The sequence below is a fragment of the Lichenostomus cassidix genome, chromosome 1Aa (genome assembly GCF_008360975.1).
Source record: "Lichenostomus cassidix isolate B80296 chromosome 1Aa, HeHo_3.0, whole genome shotgun sequence".
Taxonomy (NCBI): domain Eukaryota; kingdom Metazoa; phylum Chordata; class Aves; order Passeriformes; family Meliphagidae; genus Lichenostomus; species Lichenostomus cassidix.
The window spans coordinates 11,917,249-11,944,552 of NC_139480.1; the positions used below are offsets into that span (position 1 = coordinate 11,917,249).

The 27,304-nt window shown below is 38.8% G+C and overlaps 2 protein-coding genes across 2 annotated transcripts in view; one reads left to right on the forward strand and one right to left on the reverse strand.

Annotated features, from left to right (window-relative positions):
- The window catches only part of CCDC146 (coiled-coil domain containing 146), a 74,086-nt gene that overhangs the window by 37,325 nt on the left and 9,457 nt on the right, over nucleotides 1–27,304 (reverse strand). The gene's annotated exons all lie outside the window — the stretch shown is intronic.
- FGL2 (fibrinogen like 2) lies at nucleotides 16,127–22,750 on the forward strand. The gene is made up of 2 exons (XM_085040142.1): nucleotides 16,127–16,880; nucleotides 19,616–22,750. The coding sequence occupies exons 1-2, from the start codon at nucleotides 16,142–16,144 to the stop codon at nucleotides 20,320–20,322; spliced, it is 1,446 nt and encodes a 481-aa protein (XP_084896268.1). The 5' UTR covers nucleotides 16,127–16,141; the 3' UTR covers nucleotides 20,323–22,750.

The following is a 27,304-nucleotide window of genomic DNA, read 5'->3' on the forward strand; positions in this document are numbered from 1 at the left end:
AGAATTAACTGGGACCCCATACATTTTCAAACACACTCAACATTGATAGATCATTTGGATCAACCAGAATATATTTTCTTTATCTAAATGTAGAATTACTGGATGAAGATTTGTCTTTTAACAGATGGTTGCCTGGCAACTTTTTGCTTTGTTTCCTCATCTGCCCATAAATGTAATTACATTGAAAATATGGAAATATTTGCATGGATTTACTTGAATCTTTTCTTTTTAATTTAAAATTTCTGTTATGTTTATTTTACCCTATTAAGTTACTCTTTCTTTTACTTTATCCTCATCTTAAACTGATTACCATGAGTGTAATTTTCTAGCTTCATTACATTTTTTATATTGCTTTGCAATTTGAAGTCTGGCTTTTCTACTAGAAAAACAAAACAAAACAAAATCAAATCCCAACCCAAATTCCAAAGTAAAATTTGTTTCCTTCAATCAGTGAAAAGTCCTGTGAAGTAAAGTGCTGGATAATTCTGTACTGTTGCAAAAACGTGGAGGAAAATTTTGCTGAAAAGGTTAAAAGGAAGGACATATCCTTAATATTTTACTAACAGAAAAAGGTAGATTTTCTGGCTTTGAGCAGGAATCATGTAAATATAGGAGCCCATGAGAAAAACGGACCATACTTATGCTCAAATAGCTGTTCTGTACACTTGAACAACTTTTCTCTCTACCTATATCAGTAATAAGTTCATATCCATTTGCTACCAACAGTTCCCCATCAGACCTGTCTTCAAAAATCTCCTGATGAAAATTCCAAGAACAAGTGAGCACTGTGTGAGTGTATTGGTTTGAAAACAAACCAGTGGGAGATCACAAGTCAGGATTGAAATTAAAAATAAGTGAAATAATACAAGGAAAAGCACTGACAAAGTCAGATACAAACTGACACCCTGTTAGGGTGGTGGTAGCAGTCCAACTGAAGTAGTTCAGTTCAAGTGGTGATCCTGTGAAGGTTTGGTCTCCAGCTGAAGGTCCAGTGGTAGCTCTGGTCCTCTGGGAACCCAGTAGACAGGGCTAGCTCAGGCAGTTCCAAGGCCAGGTTATATCCAGGTGGGAACACCTGGCTCCTCCCTCCTGGGCAGAGCATCCCACAATGGGATGAGATAAGCCCATGAGTCACACGGTGGGTCTCTGATGGCCCATTTCCTGTCACCCGGGGTGGGTCATTAGCAGCTGGTAACAGCTAACGGCCCACAGCTGGTGGTAATAGAATACTTAAATATATCTATATTGCAACCTAGGACAGTGAGGTTACACACTATCTGAGGGACCTCTTTTATATCCTTCCAGTTTGACTTCAGGCACACCAGCCCCTGGATCTAAGACCACAGTATTTTCTCCAAGGCTGGAAGGTGGATATGGATGTTTGTAAGAAAGAGAACATGTCAGAATATAAATGGGAATTAAAATCACACAACAGAGAGGATCCACCTGATAAATTAAGGACTCATCCATGTGAGCAAACTAGTGGAATCTTGTCCTAACTTTATCAACGCCTTCTTACTCCTGCATTAAGTGCACTGGGTATTCTCAATTTTATCAGGTTTTATTCAATTCTTTCTGACAGTCAGCTCAAAGCAATACACCATGGAACTCATCTGAAATTCAAAACAAGTTTTTTGTAATTCAAATGTGATATAAGTAAGAATTCTAGGAACATTTCCCATTTCAAATTTCAACGCTTTTTAAAGTTCTTTTGGGACTCTCCAGAAATTAATAAAATTCAGCCAAATTTTAAACTTAAATAGATGACGCAATCTGAATGTTGTTCTAACTCTTCACAGTCTTTTGATAAAAAAGCACACAAAATAAGCATGGAAGATAAATAAAGTCACCACCAAGAAATTACTGATTAACATCAATTATTCATAATCATTATTTCAGTGAAGCACTTGAGGCTTCTTAGGAAAGACTCAATTTCAATAGTGCCTAAGATCTCTGCCTTTTGGAGAAATGATGCAGCTAACACGTGTTTCTAATTATGTTTGCAGTTACTGCAAAACAACTAAAATGTATTCTGAGCTCAGATGGAATAATAACACTTTCCCCTTCTTCAAAGTTGTAGGTTTTGTAACTGTGACAAGACGTTGTGACTACACTTAATGTTATTTTAACACATAGAATGTCCAACATTTTATATTAATTTGCTTTTTCAAACATCTGAAAGGTCTCATCAAACAACTTTTTTTCCTCCTAATGGTAGACTAGAGAAAAATATCAAGGGATTAATATATTTTATAGTTTGTATACACTCAGGATTTCAGTGTAGTATTAATCACTTGGCATATGGCTCTTGTGGCCAATCTGCTATGTCAAGTTTGGAATTTTTCTGTGCTGTTTATTTGAAGAGCTTTTCTTACCTTTTTCACATAATATTTAAAAGTTTAAGCATTCAGCTTAACTTTTGCTCCTCTTTGAACAGAGAGCTCTGCATCCTCTGCCAAAATCCTCATGAAACTACACAGTTTGGACACTTAGCACACAGTCCAGGTGTTCCTTATTTTGGGGAGAAAGCAACACCACCTTCTCAGGGGCTGTTTCAACATCTTAGAGGGGACACCAGTACAAGCACGCTGAACCCATGTTATGACTTGTATTTCTATCCATATTGCTGGATACCGGTCTCCACAGAATCACAGGGCTAGGGATATCTGCTTGTGTTTGGTTTGTCTGTGCCTGGTATCTATGAATTATCTAGGTTAAATCTGGGACCCATGATTGTTACTGCAGGCTCCGGGAGGGTGGCACAGGCTGGCTCCTGCCCGGAACGAAGTCCCTGGTCCTCATAATTCCACCGGATCTGGGGCGTCAGGCCCCTGGGGTCCTGCGGGTGGCGCGAGTCTCCCAACCACAGAAATTCTAGCAGCAAACGTAGTGAGATGAAAGAACGAACTGGACTCCATCTCTGTTCTGCTAGGGAGGTTTATTTGGGGTATGGGGAAACAGGGTGCAGGGAAGGAGAAGGGGGAAGGGAGACAGGGCAGGTAGCAGGTGCTAGCAGCGCAGAGATGGAAGACCCCTCTCTGATGCAGACACAGGCTTATAAGTGGAAGAGGAGGAGCGGGATTTTTCTCCCCTGGAGCCAGTCCCGGGAGATGGAGGGGGAGAATTGACAGGAGGAACACACCAGTAGTTTTTCAGGTACAGCAGAGCATATTTCAAAATGAACCAATAGTATACAGAGCAGGGAAACAAAGGGAGCACATGGAATCCTAAAAACCCACATTGCTACACATGATAATGGAGTAAAGGGAACTGAAGATTCCTTCTCAAGCTCAGCCCATTGCTCAGAGCAAGTTCAAAACTATGACTTCTCACTAATCCTGAAGATCATGTCCTAGCTACTTCAAGATGGATCATCCAAAAATGAAGGAAAAACAATCAAAGGATTGTGTTTGTAACCTCTCTGACAAGGTTAAAAAAAGTCAAAACACAACACAAGAAAATGCTCAAAAAATTACCAGTTTTGATGCCAAAGCATTTACCAGTGTTGCAGTTCCAATTCTTTTTGCAGTGGTATAGCAGACCTTACCAGAGAGCATCTCTTCCCAGCCCAGGTAAGCACCTCAGCGCACCAAACCCTCCCTCCCAGGGCCGGACACTGTGTTTTACCCGGCCAGAGAGCCACAGGCTAGCTCTGGTTTCATCTGCTCTTCACAACACAGCAGCAGTAAAGGAGGCGAGAAGGGTCTATGTATGATGACCATGGGAGTAATTTATTCACATGGTCACCAGAGGCCAAAGACCTCCCAGAGGCCAACACACCTCATAGGAAAGACATCATGGGGAAAGACCTCAGATGCAAAGACACATCGTGGCAGAGGGTCAGGGTTTTCTACAGAAATAGAGGGGTGGGGACAGCACATTGGCCCAGTGATCTCTGGTCACAGGGACAGTACACAGGCAGAGTTAGGGCACAGAAACCAATAGGGAAAACATGAGGGAGTGGCCAGGACGAGGGGTGAGGAAAGGCAGCACAATTTGAGAAGGGTAGACATATAAGGAAGAAAAGGGGTGGGGAAATACAGAATTCAATATCAGGGGGCAGACTGCAACATAACAGGACTTTTCTGGCAATTTCAATACATAGTGCAATTTTTACCATCTTCACCATTTGTCTAGAGGGCTTAAAGCATGCACTCCATTTTTCAGAATACCATGTTTACATAATTGTTATTACGACATAACGTAAAGCAAAAAATGAACTCCACATAATACAGGAGAGAAATAAAGTCAGAAAAATTAAGGCGGGAAGGAACCTCTGGATACAGTTTAGCCCAACCTCCTGCTCAAAGCAGGGGTAGCTTCAAAGTTAGGCCAGGTCACCTTAGGGCACTGTGCTGTCAAATTTTGAAAAAGCAGTGACCAAATAAGGATGCAGTGCCTGAATATATATTGCACCCATTATAAGATAGTCTCTGTATTCTGCTGGTGTACCATCAGCTCTCTCTAATTTTTACCCTAAAGAAGATACTGACTTGTTCTGAAGTATATTGAGTCTAGACACTGACTACCTTGCTTTGTCTCACATGCATATTCTTCCCAAACTGTGCAGTTAAAGACTGAAATACATTGCCTTTGGACTTTAGGAAGTATAAGGAAGGCAAAAGGAAATACCAGAATAGACACTAATATTCAAGTAATTATATGTAAGATTCGAATTATTTTTAATAATAAAATTTAGCTAATTAAATTATTTCAGACTGCTTTCCAGCATTTATAAGAAATAAGAAACATTCTCAGCGGGGGTCTTAGTTGCTTTTGACTAAAGCAAGAGCCAAAGATGATTACCTAGCTCAGCCCAAGCACCAGATGTTTAGATGACCTAAACTCTGATTTTAATGTAAAGTGTTACATCACAATTTCTATATGCCCAGAAAATATAATCTTTACACATTTTATTCAGTCATTGTGCATTTTGCAGTATGCTTTAAATATTCATACAGAGTTATGGAAGACTAACACTTCCAAAATTATAATTTCTCTACTCAACAATATTCTAGGCTTCAGCACATATTTCTAAGTATTTTAAAACAGGAAGATAAAAATCACTAATTTAAGACTGTAAATATTTAGTTACACAATAAATTGTAATTATTGGTATGCAATTCTGCATTCTGTTCTGGAGATTGGGAAACATTGAAAGCACACACAGAAATAGCTATACGGCAGATATTTAGGGAATGACATGCCTTGCTTAAGACATTATTCTAGAGAAAGGTTATGACGGTAGAAAGTAAAGAAAAATGCAGTGAAGTTTTTAAACTAATACTGTAATTAGAGTTTAAAAATAAGGTTCCCTCTCATCTGGAACTACATTCATTTATTACAGGAAGTAGACTTTTTAGAATAAGTATGGGAAGTCCATAGAAAAAGCCTATTTATCAGCTTTTCAAGTAGAAAAACATTTGTCACAGAGTTTCTGGAACATTTAATTTAGGTGATAAAAAACAGTAATAGAAGCCATGAGGTTATTAGTTACATAAATGCAGTCAGGTGGGGGTAAAGGCATATACAACAATCATAAATACACTTACTTACAGTAGAGACACTGCTGTATTGCCTTACATTGAACTTCTACAATTTTTCTTTTTTAATTACAGATGGATGAACCAGGCATTCTTTAATGAAAAATAAACTGCTGAAAAGCCCTCTAAAACTAACAAACAATAACTAGAAAAAATAATAGTGTAAATTCTTTCCCAAGGCATGGGTCATAACAGTAGTTTTGTCCCCCAGTTCATGGGAAAATGCAATCCCTACGTGGAAAATCTAAACATCAGCCACAATCAAGATGGTACAGTGGGTGAGAAAGTACTGGTGGTCAATTGAGTCTTGCATGGCTCAGAAAAGAGGGCATAAGACATACACTTCAGGAAAGGACATAGCTTTCCTGCTGTTTGGCCATGAAGCTTGAAAGCAGGATGGTAAATAACTGCACAGTCTCACACTTGCTGCTTTTATTGAAGCAAGTTTGCAGGAATCAAAAAGGAATTTTTCTGAAAAGATATAGCAGAGAGAGGCTTTTCTATTTGGTATATTATCACTCTGAAAGTGCATTCTGGTTTATTCTCTTCATATATTGAGCCAACTACAGCATCTTCTATGGCTACAGATAAAGGAAATATTCAGCAGTAAATTGTAGATTTGGAGTAGGCAGATCAGATGTCATGGGAGAAATAGAATTGATAAGAATGTAGTTTTTTGGATCTCCTTCTTTACAAATATTGTCCTCACTTTAACAGAAGGAGAGATTTTCTTTGACCACATGAATTTTATAGCATGTATTACATTCACAATTGCTGATATAAATATCATATCAGCTACTTATATGCTCTGTGTTGGTGCTGTCTTTCTTCTTGTTGCCAGAATTTATAAATAAAGCAATGAGCAATTTAAGCAGGTAGGAAAGTCATGTAGCCACTAGTTCTATGTAATCTGTAGCTGAATAAAAATATTAACAATTAATATCAAAATTAATAAGACTCCCTTTCCTTTTGTGTTCTGATGTGTTCTCATAGGCACATGAGGAAGCTGAATAAGTAGTCACATAATCCAGTGGACAACATATGGACTGCTTGCATGAAGAATGACCACTGAATTAAAAAAGAAAACAACTTTTTTAACCAGAAAGAATTCTAAATCAGAATTTGTTTCTAGTATGGACTTTTGGTATATATTCCACATGGTGGGGAAAATGGAAAAACTAATCCAATTATTTTTCATTCTCTTTCTCAGCCAAAATATATCACAGAATCACTGATGTATACAAAAACCATCAAAAATATTACTGCAGCAGTTGAATCTTAACACATTCCACCTCTGCCACCAAAATGGTTCATAAGAACAACCTCCAATGTACTTCAGGTTTGTTCGTAGCAATCATTTTATCTGCTGAGACAAACCTGCATATATTGCAGCAATTCTTCTGCAGAAAATGTTGACTCCCAGAACAAAGCAAGTAATCAAACAGATGCCAAGCTGTTGTGCTTTAAATTGCCATAGTCACTAGTTAAATTAACATCTGCCTACAGTCATAACTTTGTTGTTTTCTGTTTGACCTTGTATTGGTTTGAAAACAAACCAGTGGGAGATTATAAGTCAAGATTGAAATTAAAAATAAGTGAAATAATACAAGGAAACGCACTGACAAAGTCAGATACAACCTAACACCCTGTTAGGGTGGTAGTAGCAGTCCAACTGAAGTAGTTCAGTTGAAGTGGTGATCCTGTGAAGGTCTGGTCTCCAGCTGAAGATCCAGTGGTAGCTTTCGTCCTCTGGGAACCCAGTAGACAGGGCTAGCTTAGGCAGTTCTAAGGTCAGGTTATATCCAGGTGGGAACACCTGGCTCCTCTCTCTTGGGCAGAGCATCTCACAATGGGATGAGATAAGTCTATGAGTCACACGGTGGGTCCCTGATGGCTCATTGCCTGTCATGCGGGGTGGGTCGTTAACAGCTGATAATAGCTAACGGATGGCCCATTGCCTGTCATCTGGAGTGGGTGATAGCAGCTAATGGTTTACAGCTGGTGGTAATAGAATACTTAACTACATCAATATTGCAACCTAGGACATTATCCACCCCTTATTCTATTACCAGCTACACAGTTCTCACTTAAGATAAGGTCTTCTTGTGGGACACAACGGGTTTCTCCATCTGCCTGCATCACCCACTAAGTATAACTAGGTCTTTGGGCAAAAACCACTCCACGGATGGGTTTGCCTTTCCCTGAGGTGGGACTAATCTAAACAGTTTTTCCTAAAAAACTTCTTACGTGTACCACAGGGACTTTATCTCTATCTACTGTGTGCAAAGGTTCGGATTCGGCAGGACCGGCTCGATTGATAGAACTCCTTGTGTTAACTATCCAGGTGGCCTTTGCTAAGTTTAGTTCTTAATTTTTGAAGGTTCCCCCGCCAAGTGCTTTCAAAGTTGTCTTAAGTAGTTTGTTGCACCGTTCAACTTTCCCGGCAGCTGGTGCATGATAGGGGATATGGTAAATTTATTTAATTTCGTGTTCTTTAGCTCAGGTGCTTATGAGGTCATTTTTGAAATGGGTTTCATTGTCAGATTCGATTTTCTTAGGGGTACCATGTCTCCACAGGACTTGCTTTTCCAGACCCAAGATGGTGTTCCGGGCAGTAGCATGAGGCACAGGGTAGGTCTCTAACTATCTCGTGGTTGCTTCCACCATGGTCAACACGTAGCGCTTTCCTTGGCGGGTTTGGGGAAGTGTGATGTAGTCAACTTGCCATACTTCCCCATACCTGTACTTTGACCATCGTCCACCATACCATAGAGGCTTTACCCGCTTGGCCTGTTTGATTGCAGCGCAAGTCTCACAGCTGTGGATGACCTGTGAGATGTTGTCTATGGTCAAGTCTACCTCTCGGTTACGAGCCCACCTGTATGTCGCATCTCTCCCTTGATGACCAGAGGCATCATGGGCCCAACGAGCTAGAAATAACTCTCTTTTGTGTTGCTAGTCTAGATCTACCTGTGACACTTCCACCTTGGCAGCTCGGTCTACTTGCTCGTTGTTACGATGTTCTTCATTAGCCCGACTCTTAGGTACATGTGCATTCACATGTCGAACTTTCACGGTCAGCTTTTCTGTCCGGGCGGCGATGTCCTGCCAAATCTCAGCGGCCCAGATGGGTTTTCCTCTGCGCTGCCAGTTAGCCTTTTTCTAGCGATCTAACCATCCCCACAGTGCATTGGCTACCATCCAGGAGTCGGTGTAGAGATAAAGCCTTGGCCATTTCTCTCGTTCGGCAATATCCAAAGCCAGTTGGATGGCTTTAAGCTCTGCGACTTGACTCGATCTACCTTGTCCCTCAGTAGCCTGTACAGCTTGTCGTGTGGGGCTCTATACTGCAGCTTTTCATCTCCGATCTACGCCTACAATTCGGCAGGACCCATCGGTGAAGAGGGCATAGCGTCTTTCACTCTCCGGCAGCTCCTTATACGGGGGTGCTTCCTCGGCACGTGCTACTTTCTCCTCTGCTTCTTCTGAAGATAATTTAAAAGTCTCACCTTCAGGCTAGTTTGTTATGATTTTTAGAATTCCAGGGCGATTTGGGTTTCCAATACGGGCGCGCTGTGTGATGAGGGCAATCTATTTGCTCCACGTAGCATCAGTGGCATGGTGGGTAGAGGGAACTTTTCTCTTGAACATTCACCCTAGCACTGGTAGTCGGGGTGCAAGGAGAAGCTGTGTTTCTGTGCCGATCACCTCTGAGGCGGCTTGGACTCCTTCGTAAGCTGCCAAGATTTCTTTCTCGGTGGGAGTGTAGTTGACTTCAGACTTTCTGTAACTTCGACTCTAGAATCTCAGTGGTCGACCTCGGGTCTCGCCAGGCACCTTCTGCCAAAGGCTCCAGGACAGACCATGGCTCCCAGCTGCAGAGTAAAGCACATTCTTTACCTCTGGTTCTGTCCTGACTGGGCCAAGTGTTACCGCATGAGCGATCTCCTGTTTGATCTGGGTGAAGGCTTGCTGCTGTTCAGGGCCCCAGTGGAAATCGTTCTTCTTGCGGGTTATGAGGTAGAGAGGACTCACGATCTGGCTGTACTCAGGGATGTGCATTCTCCAAAAGCCTATGGCACCTAGGAAGGCTTGTGTTTCTTTTTTGTTGGTTGGTGGAGACATCGCGATGATCTTATTGATGACTTCAGAAGGAATCTGACGCCGTCCGTCTTGCCACTTTACTCCCAGGAACTGGATCTCTCGGGCAGGTCCCTTGACTTTACTCTTCTTGATGGTAAAACCGGCTTCCAGGAGAATTCTGATGATTTTTTCTCCTTTCCCAAATACTTTCGTTGCTGTGTCCCCCCACACAATGATGTCATCAATATACTGCAGATGTTCTGGAGCTTCACTCTTTTCTAGTGCAGCCTGGATCAGTCTATGGCAGATGGTGGGACTGTGCTTCCACCCCTGGGGCAGTCGGTTCTACGTGTACTGCACACCTCTCCAGGTGAAAGCAAACTGAGGCCTGCACTCTGCTGCCAGAGGAATGGAGAAAAAGGCATTGGCAATATCAATGGTCGCATACTACTTTGCTGCCTTGGATTCTAGCTCATACTGAAGTTCCAACATGTCCGGTACAGCAGCACTCAGTGGTGGTGTGACTTTATTCAGGCCACGGTAATCCACTGTCAGTCTCTATTTTTCACTGGACTTACGCACCGGCCATATAGGGCTGTTAAAGGGTGAGTGAGCCTTGCTGACCACTCCTTGGCTCTCTAGATCTCGAATCATCTTATGGATGGGGGCCACAGAGTCTCTGTCAGTGCGGTATTGCCGGCGATGCACTGTTGCTGTAGCAATTGGTACCCGCTGTTCTTCAATTCTCAGTAGTCCTACAGCAGACGGGTTATCTGAGAGACCGGGCAGGGTATTTAGTTGTCTTATGTCTTCCGTCTCTACAGCTGCTATCTCAAAAGCCCAGCGATGTCCCTTTGGGTCTTTGAAATATCTACTCCTGAGATAATCTATGCCGAGGATGCATGGGGCGTCTGGACCAGTCACAATGGGGTGTTTCTGCCACTCGTTCCCAGTTAAACTCACTTCAGCTTCCAGTACAGTCAGCTGCTGGGATCCTCCTGTCACCTCAGAAATGGAAATGGATTCGGTCCCCACATACCTGGATGGCATCAGGGTGCACTGAGCGCCGGTGTCAACCAAAGCTGTATATCTTTGTGGGTTAGACGTGCCAGGCCATCGGATCCACACAGTCTAATAGATCTGGTTATCCCTTTCCTCTACCTGGCTAGAGGCAGGGCTCCTCTAATCCTGTTTTTGGTGCACGATGTTCTTCTCCTGTAAATGTGTTTTTGAGGTCCCTTCAAGAGGATCAGTCATATTATCACTTCTATTCTGTCTGGAGTTCTGTCCACAAGAGACTGGGGCAGTGTTGTACCTAGATGAGCCTCCTGAAGTGGATGTTTCCTTTTTCAATTCACGTACCCGGGCTGCTAAGGTGGAGGTGGGTTTCCTGTCCCACTTTCTCATGTCTTCCCCATGCTCCTGCAGGAAAAACCAGAGGTCACGTCGCGGGGTTTGTCTTCTTTCCCTGGCTGGGGGACGTCTGCTCCTGATGGCAGAGACTCTGGTTGGTTTCGGTGTGACATGGAAAAATTCTTCTTTGAACTCTTTCCTTAGTTTCTGGAGGCTCTCTTCAATCAAGCTCCGGACTTGCTCGGCCAGGTTTGTTTCCACTGATGAGACCTGGGTGCGTAGTGGAGCGGTGACAGTGTCCTCGTAAATTCTCAGTTTGTTTGTTAACACACCCACCTGGTCTTCGCCTTCCCTCCACTGCAATGTTGCCAGGTAACGAGAGTATATCTCTGGTCCGAGCCGCGCGAATCTTAGCCACATTTGTGAAGTGCACCGGACATTATCTGGGCTCTTGGGGAATCTCTCGTTGTCTGAGAAAATGATCTCTAGCACGGCCAATTCTCTCAGGCATCGGATACCTTGTTTTATTGTGTTCTATTTTCTTTGGTGCATCTGGAGGTCTTCTTTGCAAAGGTATCTGTCCCGTACACTCGCCAGCAATCGCCGCCAGAGGCTGAGAGTTTCCTGGGTTCTCCCAATCCCCTGGTCAATAACCACATCCTGGGACAGGGATCCCAGTTGCCTGGCCTCACTTCCGTCCAGAATGGTGTCATTAGCGGCGGCGTCCCAGATACGGAGCAGCCAGGTTAAAATGGACTCGTTTGCCTGCCGGGTGAATTCCCTCCGTAGGTCACGCAGCTCCCCCAGGGATAGAGAGCGAGTGATGATCTCTGGCTCTGTCTCTTCTGCTGGGTGAGATGGTCCTGCCGCATCATCATCAGTCATTGTGCGGACTGATTTGCTCTTTGATTTCTTTTTCTGGACGGGGGCAACTGCTACAGGCTTTGGTTGTTCTGATTTGGTAATGGTCTGTGTTGAGACGTCCACTGCTCTTTTGGTTCTTTTCCTCTTTCCTGCTGATTTGCTTTGTTTCTCCTCCTCAAAAAGACAAGATATTGTTCTGATCTTCAGCATGAGGTACACAGTGCTGGTTGCAGAGAAAAAGGAAAACAGAACTAACAAAAAGATTATGCCATCCCTAGCATCCAGAGAGAACTCAATATCCTCAAAAATGGCTGTGCCTGACCTGAAAGGCTGGAAGAAACCGCTCTCTCCTCCTAACCCCAGAGGCTGGGTATGATTGCTGAGGAGGTCCCAGATGTAGTGGCTCGGATTAGGCCAGGCAGATAAACTTGAGTATACGTTCCGAATGGTATTCATCGCCTCACAGGTTACCACGCAATAGGCATAATAAACCAAAAGAGCAATTTTCATGCCATTCCCTGGTCGCAACAGGACCAATACGACAGGCAGATAGTTTCTCATTTGAGGAAAAATATAGAGAGCGAGATACAGCACCCATATAGATAAGCTGACCATCATGGTGATAGGATTTCTGAGTTTCCCCAGGTCGGGCCCCACGTTGGGCGCCAAAATATGTGTTGGTTTGAAAACAAACCAGTGGGAGATCACAAGTCAAGATTGAAATTAAAAATAAGTGAAATAATACAAGGAAACGCACTGACAAAGTCAGATACAACCTAACACCCTGTTAGGGTGGTAGTAGCAGTCCAACTGAAGTAGTCCAGTTGAAGTGGTGATCCTGTGAAGGTCTGGTCTCCAGCTGAAGATCCAGTGGTAGCTCTCGTCCTCTGGGAACCCAGTAGACAGGGCTAGCTCAGGCAGTTCCAAGGCCAGGTTATATCCAGGTGGGAACACCTGGCTCCTCCCTCCTCGGCAGAGCATCTCACAATGGGATGAGATAAGTCCATGAGTCACACGGTGGGTCCCTGATGGCCCATTGCCTGTCATGCGGGGTGGGTCGTTAGCAGCTGATAATAGCTAACGGATGGCCCATTGCCTGTCATCCGGAGTGGGTGATAGCAGCTAATGGCCCACAGCTGGTGGTAATAGAATACTTAACTACATCAATATTGCAACCTAGGACAGACTACATTCCATTATCTGCCAGAAGAAAACCACAACCTTACTCTAAAAATTCATGGGAAATGGTTCATGCTGGTTTTGATAAACTTTGGATAAACAATCCTCAGACAAGTCTGATAAAACAAAATATATCGCTTTTTTTAACCTTGTAATCACTGGGTAGCTCTGTGAACAGAACTAAAATCTTCAGTAGAATTTAAGAGTATCATGAGCTGTCAGATATTTTCTTAATTTTTAGGAAGATATCTCTTCAGTCAACAGGAGAAAAAGAAGATTCCTAAAAAGTAGACTAAAAGACATGAAAAGTGACAAGAAAATTACCTTTAAGTAAAAAGCAAACACCCAGGCAGAAAAGTCTCACAATCATCACCTGTTATTTAGTTAGATCCTTTCACAGTTGAAAAATATTGGCTTTTGGGTTTTGTGATTGCTTAACTAATTTAAAGTTTTAAATATTATGCAGAACACTCTAGATCTAGAGAAGCCCCACCTGGGAAGAGACTTTGTTTATGGGCAAACTGCAGGTCTCAGTTTAGATCAGGTCCAATATTTCTGCCATTAGTTAATCTGCATCATCATCTCACAGCTGAAGACTACTCAGCGTCCTTTCTAAAGGCAGGGACTGCTGAAAAACTCAGATTTGAAAGTCTGCTTCATTTATTCCAAGGAGGATAAGAGATATGGAAAATGAAAAAGGCTGTGTCATACTACTTTGAGTTCCTGAAGAAAGAAGAGAGATGTGACAAATTGTTGGGAATGGACATTCCCTGACAGAACATGAAGACCAGTAATCATTATAAGGGCTCCAGGTAGAAGAAGCATACAGACTGGTGGAGAAATGGATCTCTGGGACTCTGAGCAGACTGCTGACAGCTTAGCAGCAGAACATCAGATCAATAACGAAATTAGGAGGATAATAGGGCAACTCAATATTACAGAAGTCTCATCCAAAGGAGGAAGTAAATATCCCAAAAGGAAGATATATAGGGCACCAGTGAATGGACGTCTCAGGACAGAGATATTTGAAAAGCTCAAATACCTCACCTTATTATCTGAAATGTCTTTTTTTTACTAATTTTTTTTGCTAATTCAGTATTAGCAAAAATCTGTGCTATTTTAGATGCTATAAAATTCTAGAGATAGTTTAGGCTTTCAATGCAGCACAGCAATCACAGATTACAACAGTATTTGTTATACATTTATATATTTCAAGGAAAATAATAGAATTTATTCTATCAAGGACAATTATTCATTTTACAGATACAGAACAGTTTGTCCAGTTCAAAGTCACACAGCAGATAGCAGAGTTAATTGTAAACTGAACGAACAACAGTGTGGGGGAATGTGGCTTCCCAAACAACAGGGACTTAAGAATTCTATCCTATTTCTAAAGCCTCTCAAAAGAGGCTGGTATAGCTTTCCTCTGTTTGACAGAAGCAGCCGTACATGACAACAAGGTTCTGTAAATACCTTATTTTAGACTGATACAATGAAAAACTTGCATTCTGTTAATCAAATAAAAAATTAAAAAATTTAACTTGCAAATTTAAATCACATATTTTATCTTTTACAAACATTTCAGTTTTGATGCATTTTTAACAAAACCAGAGTGAAGACAGCATCTTACATCTGATGGGGGTGGGGGGGTCTGTTGTCTTTCACCTCCTTGCTGGGGAACTATCATGATCTGAAAGGGAGAGACACAGTTTTGCCATATAACTAAAAGCACCCTGGCAGGTTCTGAGATGTTAATTTAGAATATGGGATAGGTACATTCAAAACCCATCTCCCAAACTTTTATGTTATGCAGGAATCTGAAGGAATTGTTGCAGGGGGTCAGACAAGTAGGTCTTTTTACCAAGCGTCCTTCCTGTACTATCAGTATAAGCATATGGTGTGTATAAAAGCTGGTAACATGACAGAGATCATCAGCTTGTGAGTTATATGTGTGACTAACGTCTGCTTAATGTTTAATCTGTGTTATGAGTAATTTCAAATAGGATTTAGGGAAATAAATGGTTCAGATTGGACTAATTAAACAAGAACTGGTGTAAATACCCTTTATTCATGCAAGTGGGTTTGACTCTCGACTAACCTGTGGATGCATAAAGACATATCCACGTAGCCTTGTTTTGAGGCACAAGGAAAACGACATAGATCATTAAAACTGTATAGACACCATGTGAGAATGGCAAAGGTGGCTGTAGAATGAAAATGAGAGAGTACATGGCAATTGTCACCTGGAGAAGCATTTCATTTGGTGTGATCAGTCATGTGAAGTGCATGATTAACTCTGAAAGTTGATATGAGGCACAATAAAAAGAAGAGAAATACCTCAAACTGACAAGAGTTCCTTCCCTAGGTCTCTGCCTCACTTTAGATTTGGAATTTGGGATACTACTCAGAACATCAGGATTTGTTTTGGGTTTCCTGTACAATCAAACAGGTAGGATCTCATGCATCAAAGCGGAAAGTGTCTTAAGCTCACTTAACTTTAAAAGGCTCAGTAAGAAGTACCCCAAATCAGATAATAGTAAATTTTAACTGTAATGTACCATACAAATGATGAATATTCCAGATAACTATTTTAAGGTGGGCTAGGTGAAATAGTAAGAAGAAAGTGCTGTTCATCCTGGGTTTGTGACAGTATACTGAAAAATGTTTGGAACCAAAATTATATGTGTGTTTCAACATGTTATAGGTTTTAAATAATTTACATGAATATATCTATTAAATTTTTTAAAAGTTCTAGGAAAAAAGGGGACTGTCTGTCAGCAAAGCTATTGCTGTGATAAACTTCAAACTGGGAAAAGAGCTGGTTTTCACTTTCTCCACCTGCTGTGCTAAAATTATAGTCTGGTTTAAAAAATAAGTTTAGATCACTCAAGTGTTAAGAAACAAATGTTAGAAGATTTATGATAAAGAGCCAGGTGATTTTTTTTCCAAAAAAAGAAAATCTATGTACAACAAGGAAGGAAATTAAACTGCACAATTTACCAGCACACATGCATTTCATCATCCTGCTTACAAGCACTAGTTCTGAGTCAGGAATATCCTCTGAAATGTGCTACTCTTGCAAGCACTACCTAACTTTGCTCTGCTATTAATCACTCGTGATGCAAGCACTCCCACCCATTTCTGAGAACAGTGTAGGCTGTCTGATAACTCGCAGGCTTCAAGCTGCCCTTATAAAGTTGTTCCACTTTTGCATACTTCCTCATACTGCTAGTTTCTCAGTGAAGATGAAGCTCCTCATTTACATAGTCTTGCTGAAGACAACTCTCCTTGCTTTAACAAATGTCTTTGCAGTTATTTTAGAAGAGGAAGAGAATGCTAAAGAAGCAAAAGTTACTGAGACTTGTCCTATAAAGCTGAAAACTAATCGGAAATGTGATGAAGGAGAGGACTGCCCTTATCAGATAAATCTGCCTCCGATGACCATCCAGATACCCAAAGAATTCAAACTGCTTGAAAAGACTCTCAAAGAAGTACAGACCCTTAAAGAATCAGTAAACAAGCTGAAGAAATGCTGCCAAGATTGCAAGCTGCAAGCAGATGACAACCAAGACAGAGACAGAAGTAATGAATTCCTGCTACCTAACACTGCAGAAAACAGTGAAAGCCAAGATAACAGAGTAAAGGAACTGCAAAGCAGAGTTAACAGAATGGCAACCAGCTTAAAAACTGCAAAGAGCCAGATTCAGACACTGCAGGGTCGTTTAGAGAAGCTGAGCCTCATAAATATGAACAATGTGGAACATTATGTTGACAGCAAAGTTGCAAATTTGACATTTGCTGTGAACAACCTGGATAACAAATGTTCTTCTAAGTGTCCAGCAATGCAAGCAAAACCTGGTATGTAATCTGTCAATTCTTAGTGCCTGTATAAGCTTTCTGTGCATTTTATTAGTGTTAGGCAAACGATTTAGAATATATTTTACCTGAATAGCCGTGTATATAAATATCTGCTCTTATAGTGTTTATTTACGCTCCTGTAAAACATTTCAGCAGCCACTAGAGGGTTACTGAGAGCTGCAGGTGTTCAGTCCCTCCTAGAACTGGACTTCATTAAGGGATTTAAAACATTAATTTTTCAAGAACAGGTTTTTGCAATTTAATAAGTAAACTTAAAAAAATAACTCTATTGTACACCATAACACACTTCATTAGAGACATTAAACATCAGTGACCTACACATATTTTCTCCTTGGATGAGAAGGGGTAAATTTTCTCTAGGCGTGCCTTAGAGAACTGCCTTTTTTTTTTTCCTCACTGCAAAATTGCATATACTCTGGAAAGGGGTGCAAGACTTCACCAATCATCAAGTGAATCTAGCAAAATGCCTAGTTTTTAACAGATGGATAATAAAAAGAATTTTTCCATCATCACAGCAAACATCTGAAAGGCTCAGCCAAAAAAAGCTTACTAACAGCACTTCCTGACTGGGTAACATATGTACCATCATTTTAACACTAAACCTTTTGCATTAATTTAATATATAAGCAGTATAAAACAGAAAACAGATGTTATCACTGCAAACACTTTTTAAAAACCATTTAATCCTCCTAGTTAAAATAAAGGAATAGAACCAACACTCTCAAATGTTTACTGTTATTAAGGCAAGATTAAGGGGTTTTCTAAAAGTCCTGAAGTTTTTATATTACATGTAAGAATCCTTGCAAACAAGAAATGTTTCCTAGATTGTCAGTGTATTCTACCACTTAGATATCAAACAAAAGAAGATAAAGCTCTCAAGAGACAAAACAGAGAAAGATCAGGCTGCATTGCAAACTTTAAGTCTCTTGCTTAGCATCCAAGATAAAAATTAAACTGTTCTTCTGTCTACACATATTGAAAACAGAAGGATCTGCAAGTGCACAGTATGTAAAGCTGAAATTCTTGAACATGTGAAAAGAGCAAATAAGTAATAATAAAGGTAATACTTTTACTATATCAGCAATCAGCTTAAATCAGATAAAAATCACTACAAATCAATTATGTTTCTTCAGATACAAAACATTCACAAAAGGAATGAGCAATTTTTGTTTATATTAATAATGGGCAATGAATCACATTCAAGTACAGTACTTCATAACAGACTAAATTAATTTTAAATATTCCTTACACTTACTGAAACATTGGGTAGTGTTCATAGCACGTGATCATGTAGATATTCCTCATATTTTACAGCGAAATGCTAAAAGCATTGTAGCAGCAATGTATTCATAATGAAAGCTAGCAGTGAAAACAGCTACAACATTTTCTTATTCAGGTCCTAGAGGCCCTATTTGTGCATCTACTGCAAGTAATAGTAAAACTTTATTTAAATAGGAGTTGATTGGATTATAGAAGCATTTTATCTGAAATGTATATTCTCTGTTAATACCTACTCTGAAATTTAGTCCACCACAGATCTTACACAAAGTTCAGTGAAATAAATGAGACTGTATTATGGATTTAGATTTGGCTTTAAAGCCTTTGACTCCTGTACTTTGTGGTTTCATAAATGTCCAGTTTTCTGGCAAACAAGAAGTCCTGACTCTTATTCCCTGCAGTAGCCTGAGATCACTTCTCCCTTTCAAGAAGTAGTTTGTTTAATTTTCTAGGAAAAATTACAGTCGGAACTGCAAGTGAACACGCCCATAAATACAAATCTGCAATAGAAATTAATATTATGGTTTTGACTTTTAACTCAGAATTTCTGAGAGCTCTCCATATCCCTTAAGAATATGGAATTCTAATATCATCCTTTTGAATGAATGGCACTACTAATGATGTGGATCAAAAATGGATTTTCACTCTGAAGAAAAAACATGGGAGTATTTTTCTTCTGAATAAAATATATCACTCATTGGTGGGGAAAAAGTTACTGTTAATAGTACATGCAAACATTCTTCCTTTCTGTAAAGCCAGCGATGCTATATACACAGGAAAGCATAATCACTTTTCTACCTTCACCTTTCTAGGAATTACATGATTACTACAACAGATGTGAGAATTTTATTACTTTTTCCTGCTTCCTAAAATACAGTCAACATTAACACACAAAGCATTCCTAATGATCTTCTTTACCAAATGATGTTAACAATAGCCAAGTTAACATCATTTCCACAATGGACAAAGTTCTTTCTCTGACATACAGCCAGATGGAGCTGTAAATTGTAAACAGGTTGTGAAGCTATACATTTAAATACAAAAAGAAGGAAGTGTACAATCACAAAGCATTAGAAATATGGACTGAAGAAATCAGGCTGAATTTATGAGATAATGAAAGGACAGAGTAGAGAAAATGAGAAAAGAGAAAGCAAACAATCAAAATGCCCTTATATTAGGCAGTTGGGTAAAAAAATGGAGTTTAGATGGGGTTTTTCTTGACAGCTATGTGATGCAGAGATCTTAGGTGGCATCTATGATAAAGTAAATCTGATGGAAAAGGTGTTTTGTCCTAGAACTGAAAGTGCTTCAACACTATTTCTGATGTAAAAGTCTCTCCAATGCAAGTTCTGTATGCCACATCAGTCTGGGTAAAAATTTTATTTATTTTAAAATTGAAATTATGTTTATTCTAACATTACCTATTCTTTCACCAGTTATACAAATAATGCAGAGAGACTGTGCTGACCATTACACAGCAGGGAGGAGGAGTAATGGAATCTACAGGATCAGCCCTGACCCCAGAAATGAGAGCTTTGAAGTTTACTGTGACATGCAAACACAAGGAGGCGGCTGGACAGTGCTGCAACGGCGTCAGGATGGCAGCACTAACTTCAACAGAACCTGGAATGACTACAAAAATGGCTTTGGAAACCTCAGCAGGGAGTTTTGGCTAGGCAATGACAAAATTCACCTCCTGACAAGGAGCCAGGAAATGCAACTGAGAATTGATCTTGAAGATTTCAATGGAATCAGAGAGTATGCGAAATACGAGCACTTCTACGTGGCCAACGAGTACCTCAAGTACCGTCTGAGTGTCCACGGCTACAGTGGCACAGCAGGAGATGCTCTTCACTACAGCAGGCACTACAACCACGACCAAAAGTTCTTTACAACCCCAGACAGGGACAATGACAGGTATCCCTCGGGAAACTGTGGTGCATATTACAGCTCTGGCTGGTGGTTTGATGCCTGCTTGTCAGCCAATCTCAACGGCAAGTACTACCACAAGAAATACAAAGGTGTTCGCAATGGTATTTTCTGGGGTACATGGCATGGTATTTCTGATGATCTTCCCACTGGATATAGGCAACCCTTTAAATCAGTAAAAATCATGATCAGACCCAAAGGTTTTGGGCAGTAATTCTACACATTTCTCTTAACTAGCTTGCATTGGATTGCACTCAAAATCGTAGTTACTCAGTATTATACTCAGAAACCAAGTATTCAGTTATGTTTGGCAAAAGATTGTTCTAGACAAAACAACATACTTCCACAATTTTTTTAGACAGTTTGACCCATATAATGTATTAAAACCAGCATTAAAATATCTGAATTGTTATTGTTAAAACTTAACACCAGTTAAGTCTTGGTTTCATTATGTAAATATTCTAAACATTGCTTTTGGTGCTTTTACTGACTGTGATATATCACATTTCATGATTTAAAACTTTTATATTGTCTTCCACAAATTGTGTCTGAATGAATAACTACATTTTTAACCTGAAAATAATCAGAGGTGTAACTAATATAAATTTGTCAACACTTAGAAAGAAAACTAGTCTCTCTAAAACAGCCTTTTTCTGTAATCTATCTGTCACAACTTCAAAGGTACACCATGGCAATATCAATATAAATTAGGAAAAGTACTACAAATTATTATTTTTAAAGAACTAGAAAACAGAGGGCCACATGGCTTGTCTAAAGACACAAAAAATGCCTTGAAGAAAACAGAAAATGAAGATGATTCCTCAAATTTCATCCCTTTAGCAAAGATTTTTCAAAGTTGTTGGTGGAAGAATTGAATAAAATCAGAGGAAATAATCATAAAATCATAGAATCATTTAGTTTGGAAAAGACCTTTAAGATCATTGAGTCCAACAGCTAACACAGAACCACCAATTCCACACTAAGCCAAGTCCCTAAGTGTCATCTACACATGGAGAGAGCATGTAATGAACTACAACATTCTTGCTCTTTTTGGTTCCTCCATTCAAGCTCAAGGTCCTATTTGTCATTTGTAGGAGAAAGGAGTCATTATGCAGCTTTTTGCACATTTATACAGGCAGGTAGACAGGTAGGAGGAAGATATGTCAATAAGAATCCATATTCTTAGTATTAATGCATCTAAATACATACAAAGAGTTTCCAGAGCCATTTTGCTTTCTCCGGAATCCTTTAGGTAGTCAAATATTACAAGATGCTCTTGTAAAGACTCAAGCTCTCATCTAAACACTTCTCAATCTAGATATCATTAGACCCTAAAATAAAAAAAAATATAATTTTTTATAATACAAGAGAAGACTGTTCTCCCCATTTTTAGGCTACACCTTTCGTGGCCACAGAAACATAAAAACCTACTGTCAATTCTAAGCAAAAAAGAGGATATATGAGGAAAGATTTTTTTTTTTCTAAAATATAACAAATGAAAAAAATCAAATTGTCAAATAGTTCAGGAAATTCAAATAAGAGATACTGTTATTAATACTCACGTTGTAGATAATGAGCACAAATTTGACTGCAGGTATCTAGACCATGTCATTATAAAAATGGTGACCAACATTGTGTGGAGATACAATTTATCTTAGCAAGAGGTTATTTTACTATCTTGCTTACACCAATCCTGAGATGCAGAAAAATTACACTGACAATATTTCTTTAAATTACTTTTAATTTCTGACCAATTAAAGTGTGGTCATTGCTGATGTAGCCTTTTTGATCAGAAGAGACATAAAAAAAAGAATATAAGTGTACATCTGACATAATACTTTATAAATATGACCTCTACTGTTTTTTTAAGATTATAACAAAACTATTATGGTTATAAGTTATGCAAATGAAGAACACTGGCAATTGCTAAATTGTAATATTAATATATATTTTAAAGAAGTAAATACTTTGAAGGATAATTCAAGTGTAATTTGCGTTATTTTTCAATTTTAAAGAGCAACAAAAATTTTGAATTGCAAGGTGTATCATCTTTGCTTGAGAATATGTTTTGAAGCTATAGAATATTTATTTTGGTATAAAAACTAGTTGTCTAAACAGAACAAAAAAAGCAACTTATGAAGTATCGATTAGAAGAGCAAATCTCTAATTGCATATGATTATATTAAACAATTTTGCATGAAATGCACAATTTGCTCCTATTAATTATATGATAAGTAGCTAAGTATGACTTTCAGTATCTACAAGCTTGTACTTGAAAATGTGTTTTTACTGCTAAGTTGTTAGAAGAGAAACTGTACTTTTAAAATTTTGTTTAACGGAAAGTTTGTAAAACACAGATATTTTAACAGAATAAGCAATTGTGACTAAAATCACCTGCAAAAGCCTTGTCTCGTGTCTTTAAGAACAGAAAGAAAGAAAGAAAAAAGGAAAAAAAAGAAGAAAAAAAAAAGAAAAACAAAAGTACAATGCTATTACAGAAATCTGATTATTACCTGCCTGGAACGGTTGTGACTGAATCTCTGCCAATGTGTATTAGTTTTGCAAAGTGTAACTCCATCTACTTGTTGCAAACATTATTTTTGTTTTTTCTTGTTGTAATAAAATTATGTCACACTGTTAAAGCTGTACTACTGTCATAGATGTACATGAGGACTATAAAAAATACCATAAATAATTTTATTGATTTCCTGTAAAAATTGGAGCAATAAGAAAACACAGATAACCAACACAGATGACTATGTGATATGCCAGCAGAGTAATTGCTAGTAGTGACAGTTCCCTAGAGATCTGTTTTATGACCCTTCAGTTGCCAGATAATACCAAGGGTAGAAATCTCAGACATTTTTCTGAAACTACTCATATTTTGGAAGAGGAAAAAGTAATTGCCCAAACAAGAGTTTACAAACCTCTATCTTTAACATGAAAGAGGGGAAGCAAACCAATGTTTTGACCTTTCAGATCACATATAAGAGTCACCAAAGCATATGAATACAAATACCACCCCAAATTAAATCTTACCATTTTTTATACAAAGAAAAAGCCCTTGATCTCTGCTTAAGGCTTAATAATTCAAAACATGTCTTTCAATCTATAGAAAACATCCATGTAACACTAATTATCATAAGAACACTTGTGGTTTTAATCCTCCTAATATTTAAATTGTGAATTTTAGTGGAAAAGATTACTAACAGTGGGTTTGCTAGCAAAATTCCTACAGCTTGTTTCCAAAAAATAAAGACACAAGCCCATCTGTTCAATGTGATCAGCCAAGCAGACTGTAATGCCTTGGCATTCTATGCATTGCTTAAACAAAACCAAACTAAAACCAGAAAAAAAAAGAAAAAAAAAAGAGAAGAAATGAAAAGAAGGTTTGAAAGTATTGGTGTTTTTTCCTTCCCTTTTAAATGCAAATATCTGTTTCCTTAATGGTGTTTATTGGAGAATACTGGAGTCAAACTTGGAGTGAGTTGAGAACAACAGGTAACTTGATAAGTTGGTGGGAGAAAATCTTACTTTTATGTGTTTATTTGGAAAATAACTTAGGATGCTTGTCAATCCCGACCCAGATGCCTGTTGACAAATGAAACCAAAACCAAACAAAAGAGCCAAACTTACCTAGCTTCTGTGATTTACATGTCATGGAAAAACCAAAGCAGGAAGAATGCAACTTCAAATTTTCATAGAGAAATAAAAAAGAGATAATAACACTGGCCTACAAAGAAAGAGGATTTATATTTGATTTATATTTTTAGATTTTTTTCTGAGTTCTTTTTCTTAAAGAGAAAATGGTACATATGGGCCTGAAGATATTGACATAAGTTTTAAAGAAAAATGGCTGAGCAATACCATCAACAGGCCCTGCTAAATGCAAACAGTTCACTTACTAAATTGATGTCTTTCATTCACTGCTTAAATTAAACTTTTATGGAGTTACAATTCTTCTGCCAGAAATTAATTTAGTTGTCACCCCCAATGGTAACCAAAACCAGAAAACAATGTTTTAAGAAGATATGTCAAGTCCAACCGTCACATGAACATGAAAACATGATAGTCATGAGAACACAGAAATTATGAAGGTAATATTATTTTTAAGTCCTCATTCGTCTGCTTTTTCTGATCTCAGTAAAAGAGTAATCCGTTTGGAAAATAATAATGGGAAAAATAACCCAAATTACCTGAATATGTTCATATAATCAAGACAAACTGTAAGTTTAACTAAGATTACATTTCTGCAGGAAGAATATGCCATCATTTAAAATTACACGGCACAAAATAATAGTACTTTACATACTTTTAAGTAATTGCATGGAGTGAACAATTTTTATGGAGAAGCAGGATTCACTTTGAGAAACAGAAATTCTCAAGCCTTTCTTCAGACACACTACAAAAGCCTCTCTGCTTCACTCTGCAGTTTAACCTCTGTATGCTAAATCCAAACACAGATACTTTCAGGCAGCTCTTTAAGGCTCTGTTTATTCAGGTGTTTCAGACACAGGTGCTTTGAGTAAGTAAACCAGGAATCCCCTTTTTAACATTTAAAGTAACCTCATGTGTGTAACAGATAATTCCCTACCACTGATGTTTTTATTGAATGTATGATTGGCTAACAATGCTCTGGCTTCCTCCTCACATGGTTGTGCTGACATTGAAGGCCAGGTACACTCAATTTTAGTACAAATTTGCCCTGTCTCAAATACATATTTTAGGTGAGAAAATAGGAAGAGGGAGACAGCTTTGGAAAACAATATAGCAATATAATTGTCTTGTCAGATCTCATGAGTATCAGAAATGGCTGAGAAAAGGCCAAAATTCAAGGAGATGTTACAGCTAAAGGTTATTCCTTCCCCTAGTCTCACAGCTTTAGGGAGCTCTAGTTCCTCTGTATGGTGTGAAATCTGAACATCTGACTTTACAGAAGCATAGAAAAACAAGACATAAAAAAATACTTTCAAACAGGCTTTTCAGAAATGAACAGAAATACCACCTGCTTTGTGATAGTTCAAACACACCCAACCACTTCCTGGCCTTTCCTCACAATGTCATCTGCTAGTGGTGAAAAGAACCTCTCAGTAGAATGAGCATGTTACACAGGCACTGTCCCCATTCCTGCTGTTTGAAGGAACCTGTAAATTCATTCAGCTCCTCTACAGCTTTTTTTTAAGAAAAATCAACTTTGCTGTTGCAACGACTGATAGCTTTAACATTCACAATACAAACTATATCCTACTTGCTGGAAGCTGTGGCAAAAAAATATACTCCAGCTTACAGACACATTATCATACCCAGCTGACTTCCCAAGTCACCGTATCAACAACGTCAAAAAAGGTTTATTTAATTAGCAGTCAGATTCCTGTGCTTGGAGGTGGAGACAACATCTGTCTTAGCTGTCTGTGCCAACATATTTATACTCATTTTTGTTGGGCCAGGAGCTTTTGAAGCTTGTAGTGTGGAGTGTGCCAAGATCAGCTTAAGTTTAAAATGTTGTTTGCATTCAACATTCAAAGCTGTGTCAAGATTTTTACATCTTTCATAGAGCACATACATATTTGGCAAGTAGTAAAACAAATTATGCACTGCTATGGTTACCATGCAAAAATATAGTGATGATCATACCTTATAATAGCAGAAAGCACATCATAGTATTTCTAGGGGAACAGAAATTAAATTGGTGCTTATGGAAAAGAAAAAATTCCATCCTAATCTACCTAGGTAGCTTTTCTTGGAAACTTTTCATTTAAACATAAACTTTTTTTTTTTAAGGAAAGTTGTTTACACCCACCATCTAACGTAAGTCAGGAGAGAATCAAAAAACAGTTTGTAAGCAAAAGAAATTGGAAACAACTATAATTGCTAGAATGGCATTGTTAGATGTCATTATCCCACTGAAGAATTATATGAAATATTGATTCTTAGTATTTATATCTGAAAGCTCCAGCCAACCTTTATGTGACTTTCTCTCCTTTACTGCAGCACAGATGGGAAAAATGAGAAAAATTAGAAGTACCTTTCTCCCCTTAAACCACATTCAAACACTGAACATATGCATCATTCTATGACTTTAAAACTCTTCCAGGTAGCAGACAGACATGAATCTGTGTCAGATAAGCAGAAACAAAATTTGATTGACAAGTCTTTGCCATACTGCTGATTTTTTGGTAAACACAGAGTTTTGCTCTGTGTTTCCACTAGAATCGAGATTTTGGTTAACATCTTTATTAGCAGTTCAACTACTTTTGGCAATCAGGAGTACAAATTCACTAATTTCAGAAAGCGTTTCAAAATAGTAATAAAAATATTCATGAAAGGTTCTCTCTGCTCCTTGATGGCAAGACTTGGACATCAGTGATGAAGAAATGTAGCATGATCATGACTATTTCCATCAAAAAAAGCAGCACAAATGAAAGATTTGGTGCTGGTATCAGATAGGGGGCACTGACCATTTTATAGAATACAGAGTGCAACAGTTTGCAACAGACCAGTCAGGGAAATCTCCAAAAGGAGTTTATTCTTCTGTATGTTTAGATTTAGCAAATAAATGGATGATGTTTGTTAGCAGAAAGGGATTACTGTTGTACCTTCTAAACAAGGTACCTACTCACTGGATCTGGTAAATTGTAAAGCACTTTTAATTCACAAGTAAACTATTCTGCAGAATTAATAGCTGCCTCAGAGTGTCCACTGCAAAGACATGCAAGACAAATGTTGCAGAATAATTTTCTGGTATGGTTTTACAAATGGATGTATACATTTGGCTGAACTGTCTTTCCAGCCTAAGAGCATACCAACAAAAGGAAGAGAAAGAAAATGTATAAGACATTGCATGGAGTAAAAAGACCTCAAACTGGGAGAAGATACCCACCATTTGATTTTTCTTTAGGGTTTTTTTGTTTGATTCACTATCAGATTGGGAAGATGTATAGAGTAGGGGTAATTTTTTGTGTCTGAGATTGGGATCTGGGCAACGGAACAAAAATTAAGCAACAGAAAAGAATTTGAAAACTGTAATAGATTACAAACCAAACATCAACAACACCATTATTACAAATGATGTTTTATTTATTTATGTTCTCATTAAAATACTATCAAGTGGAGGAAAGTAAAACACAACTTGAGTGGCCAGAGAAGAAAAAATGTTACTATGCAGTACAGTGAAGCGCAAAAATTACAGGGACAAA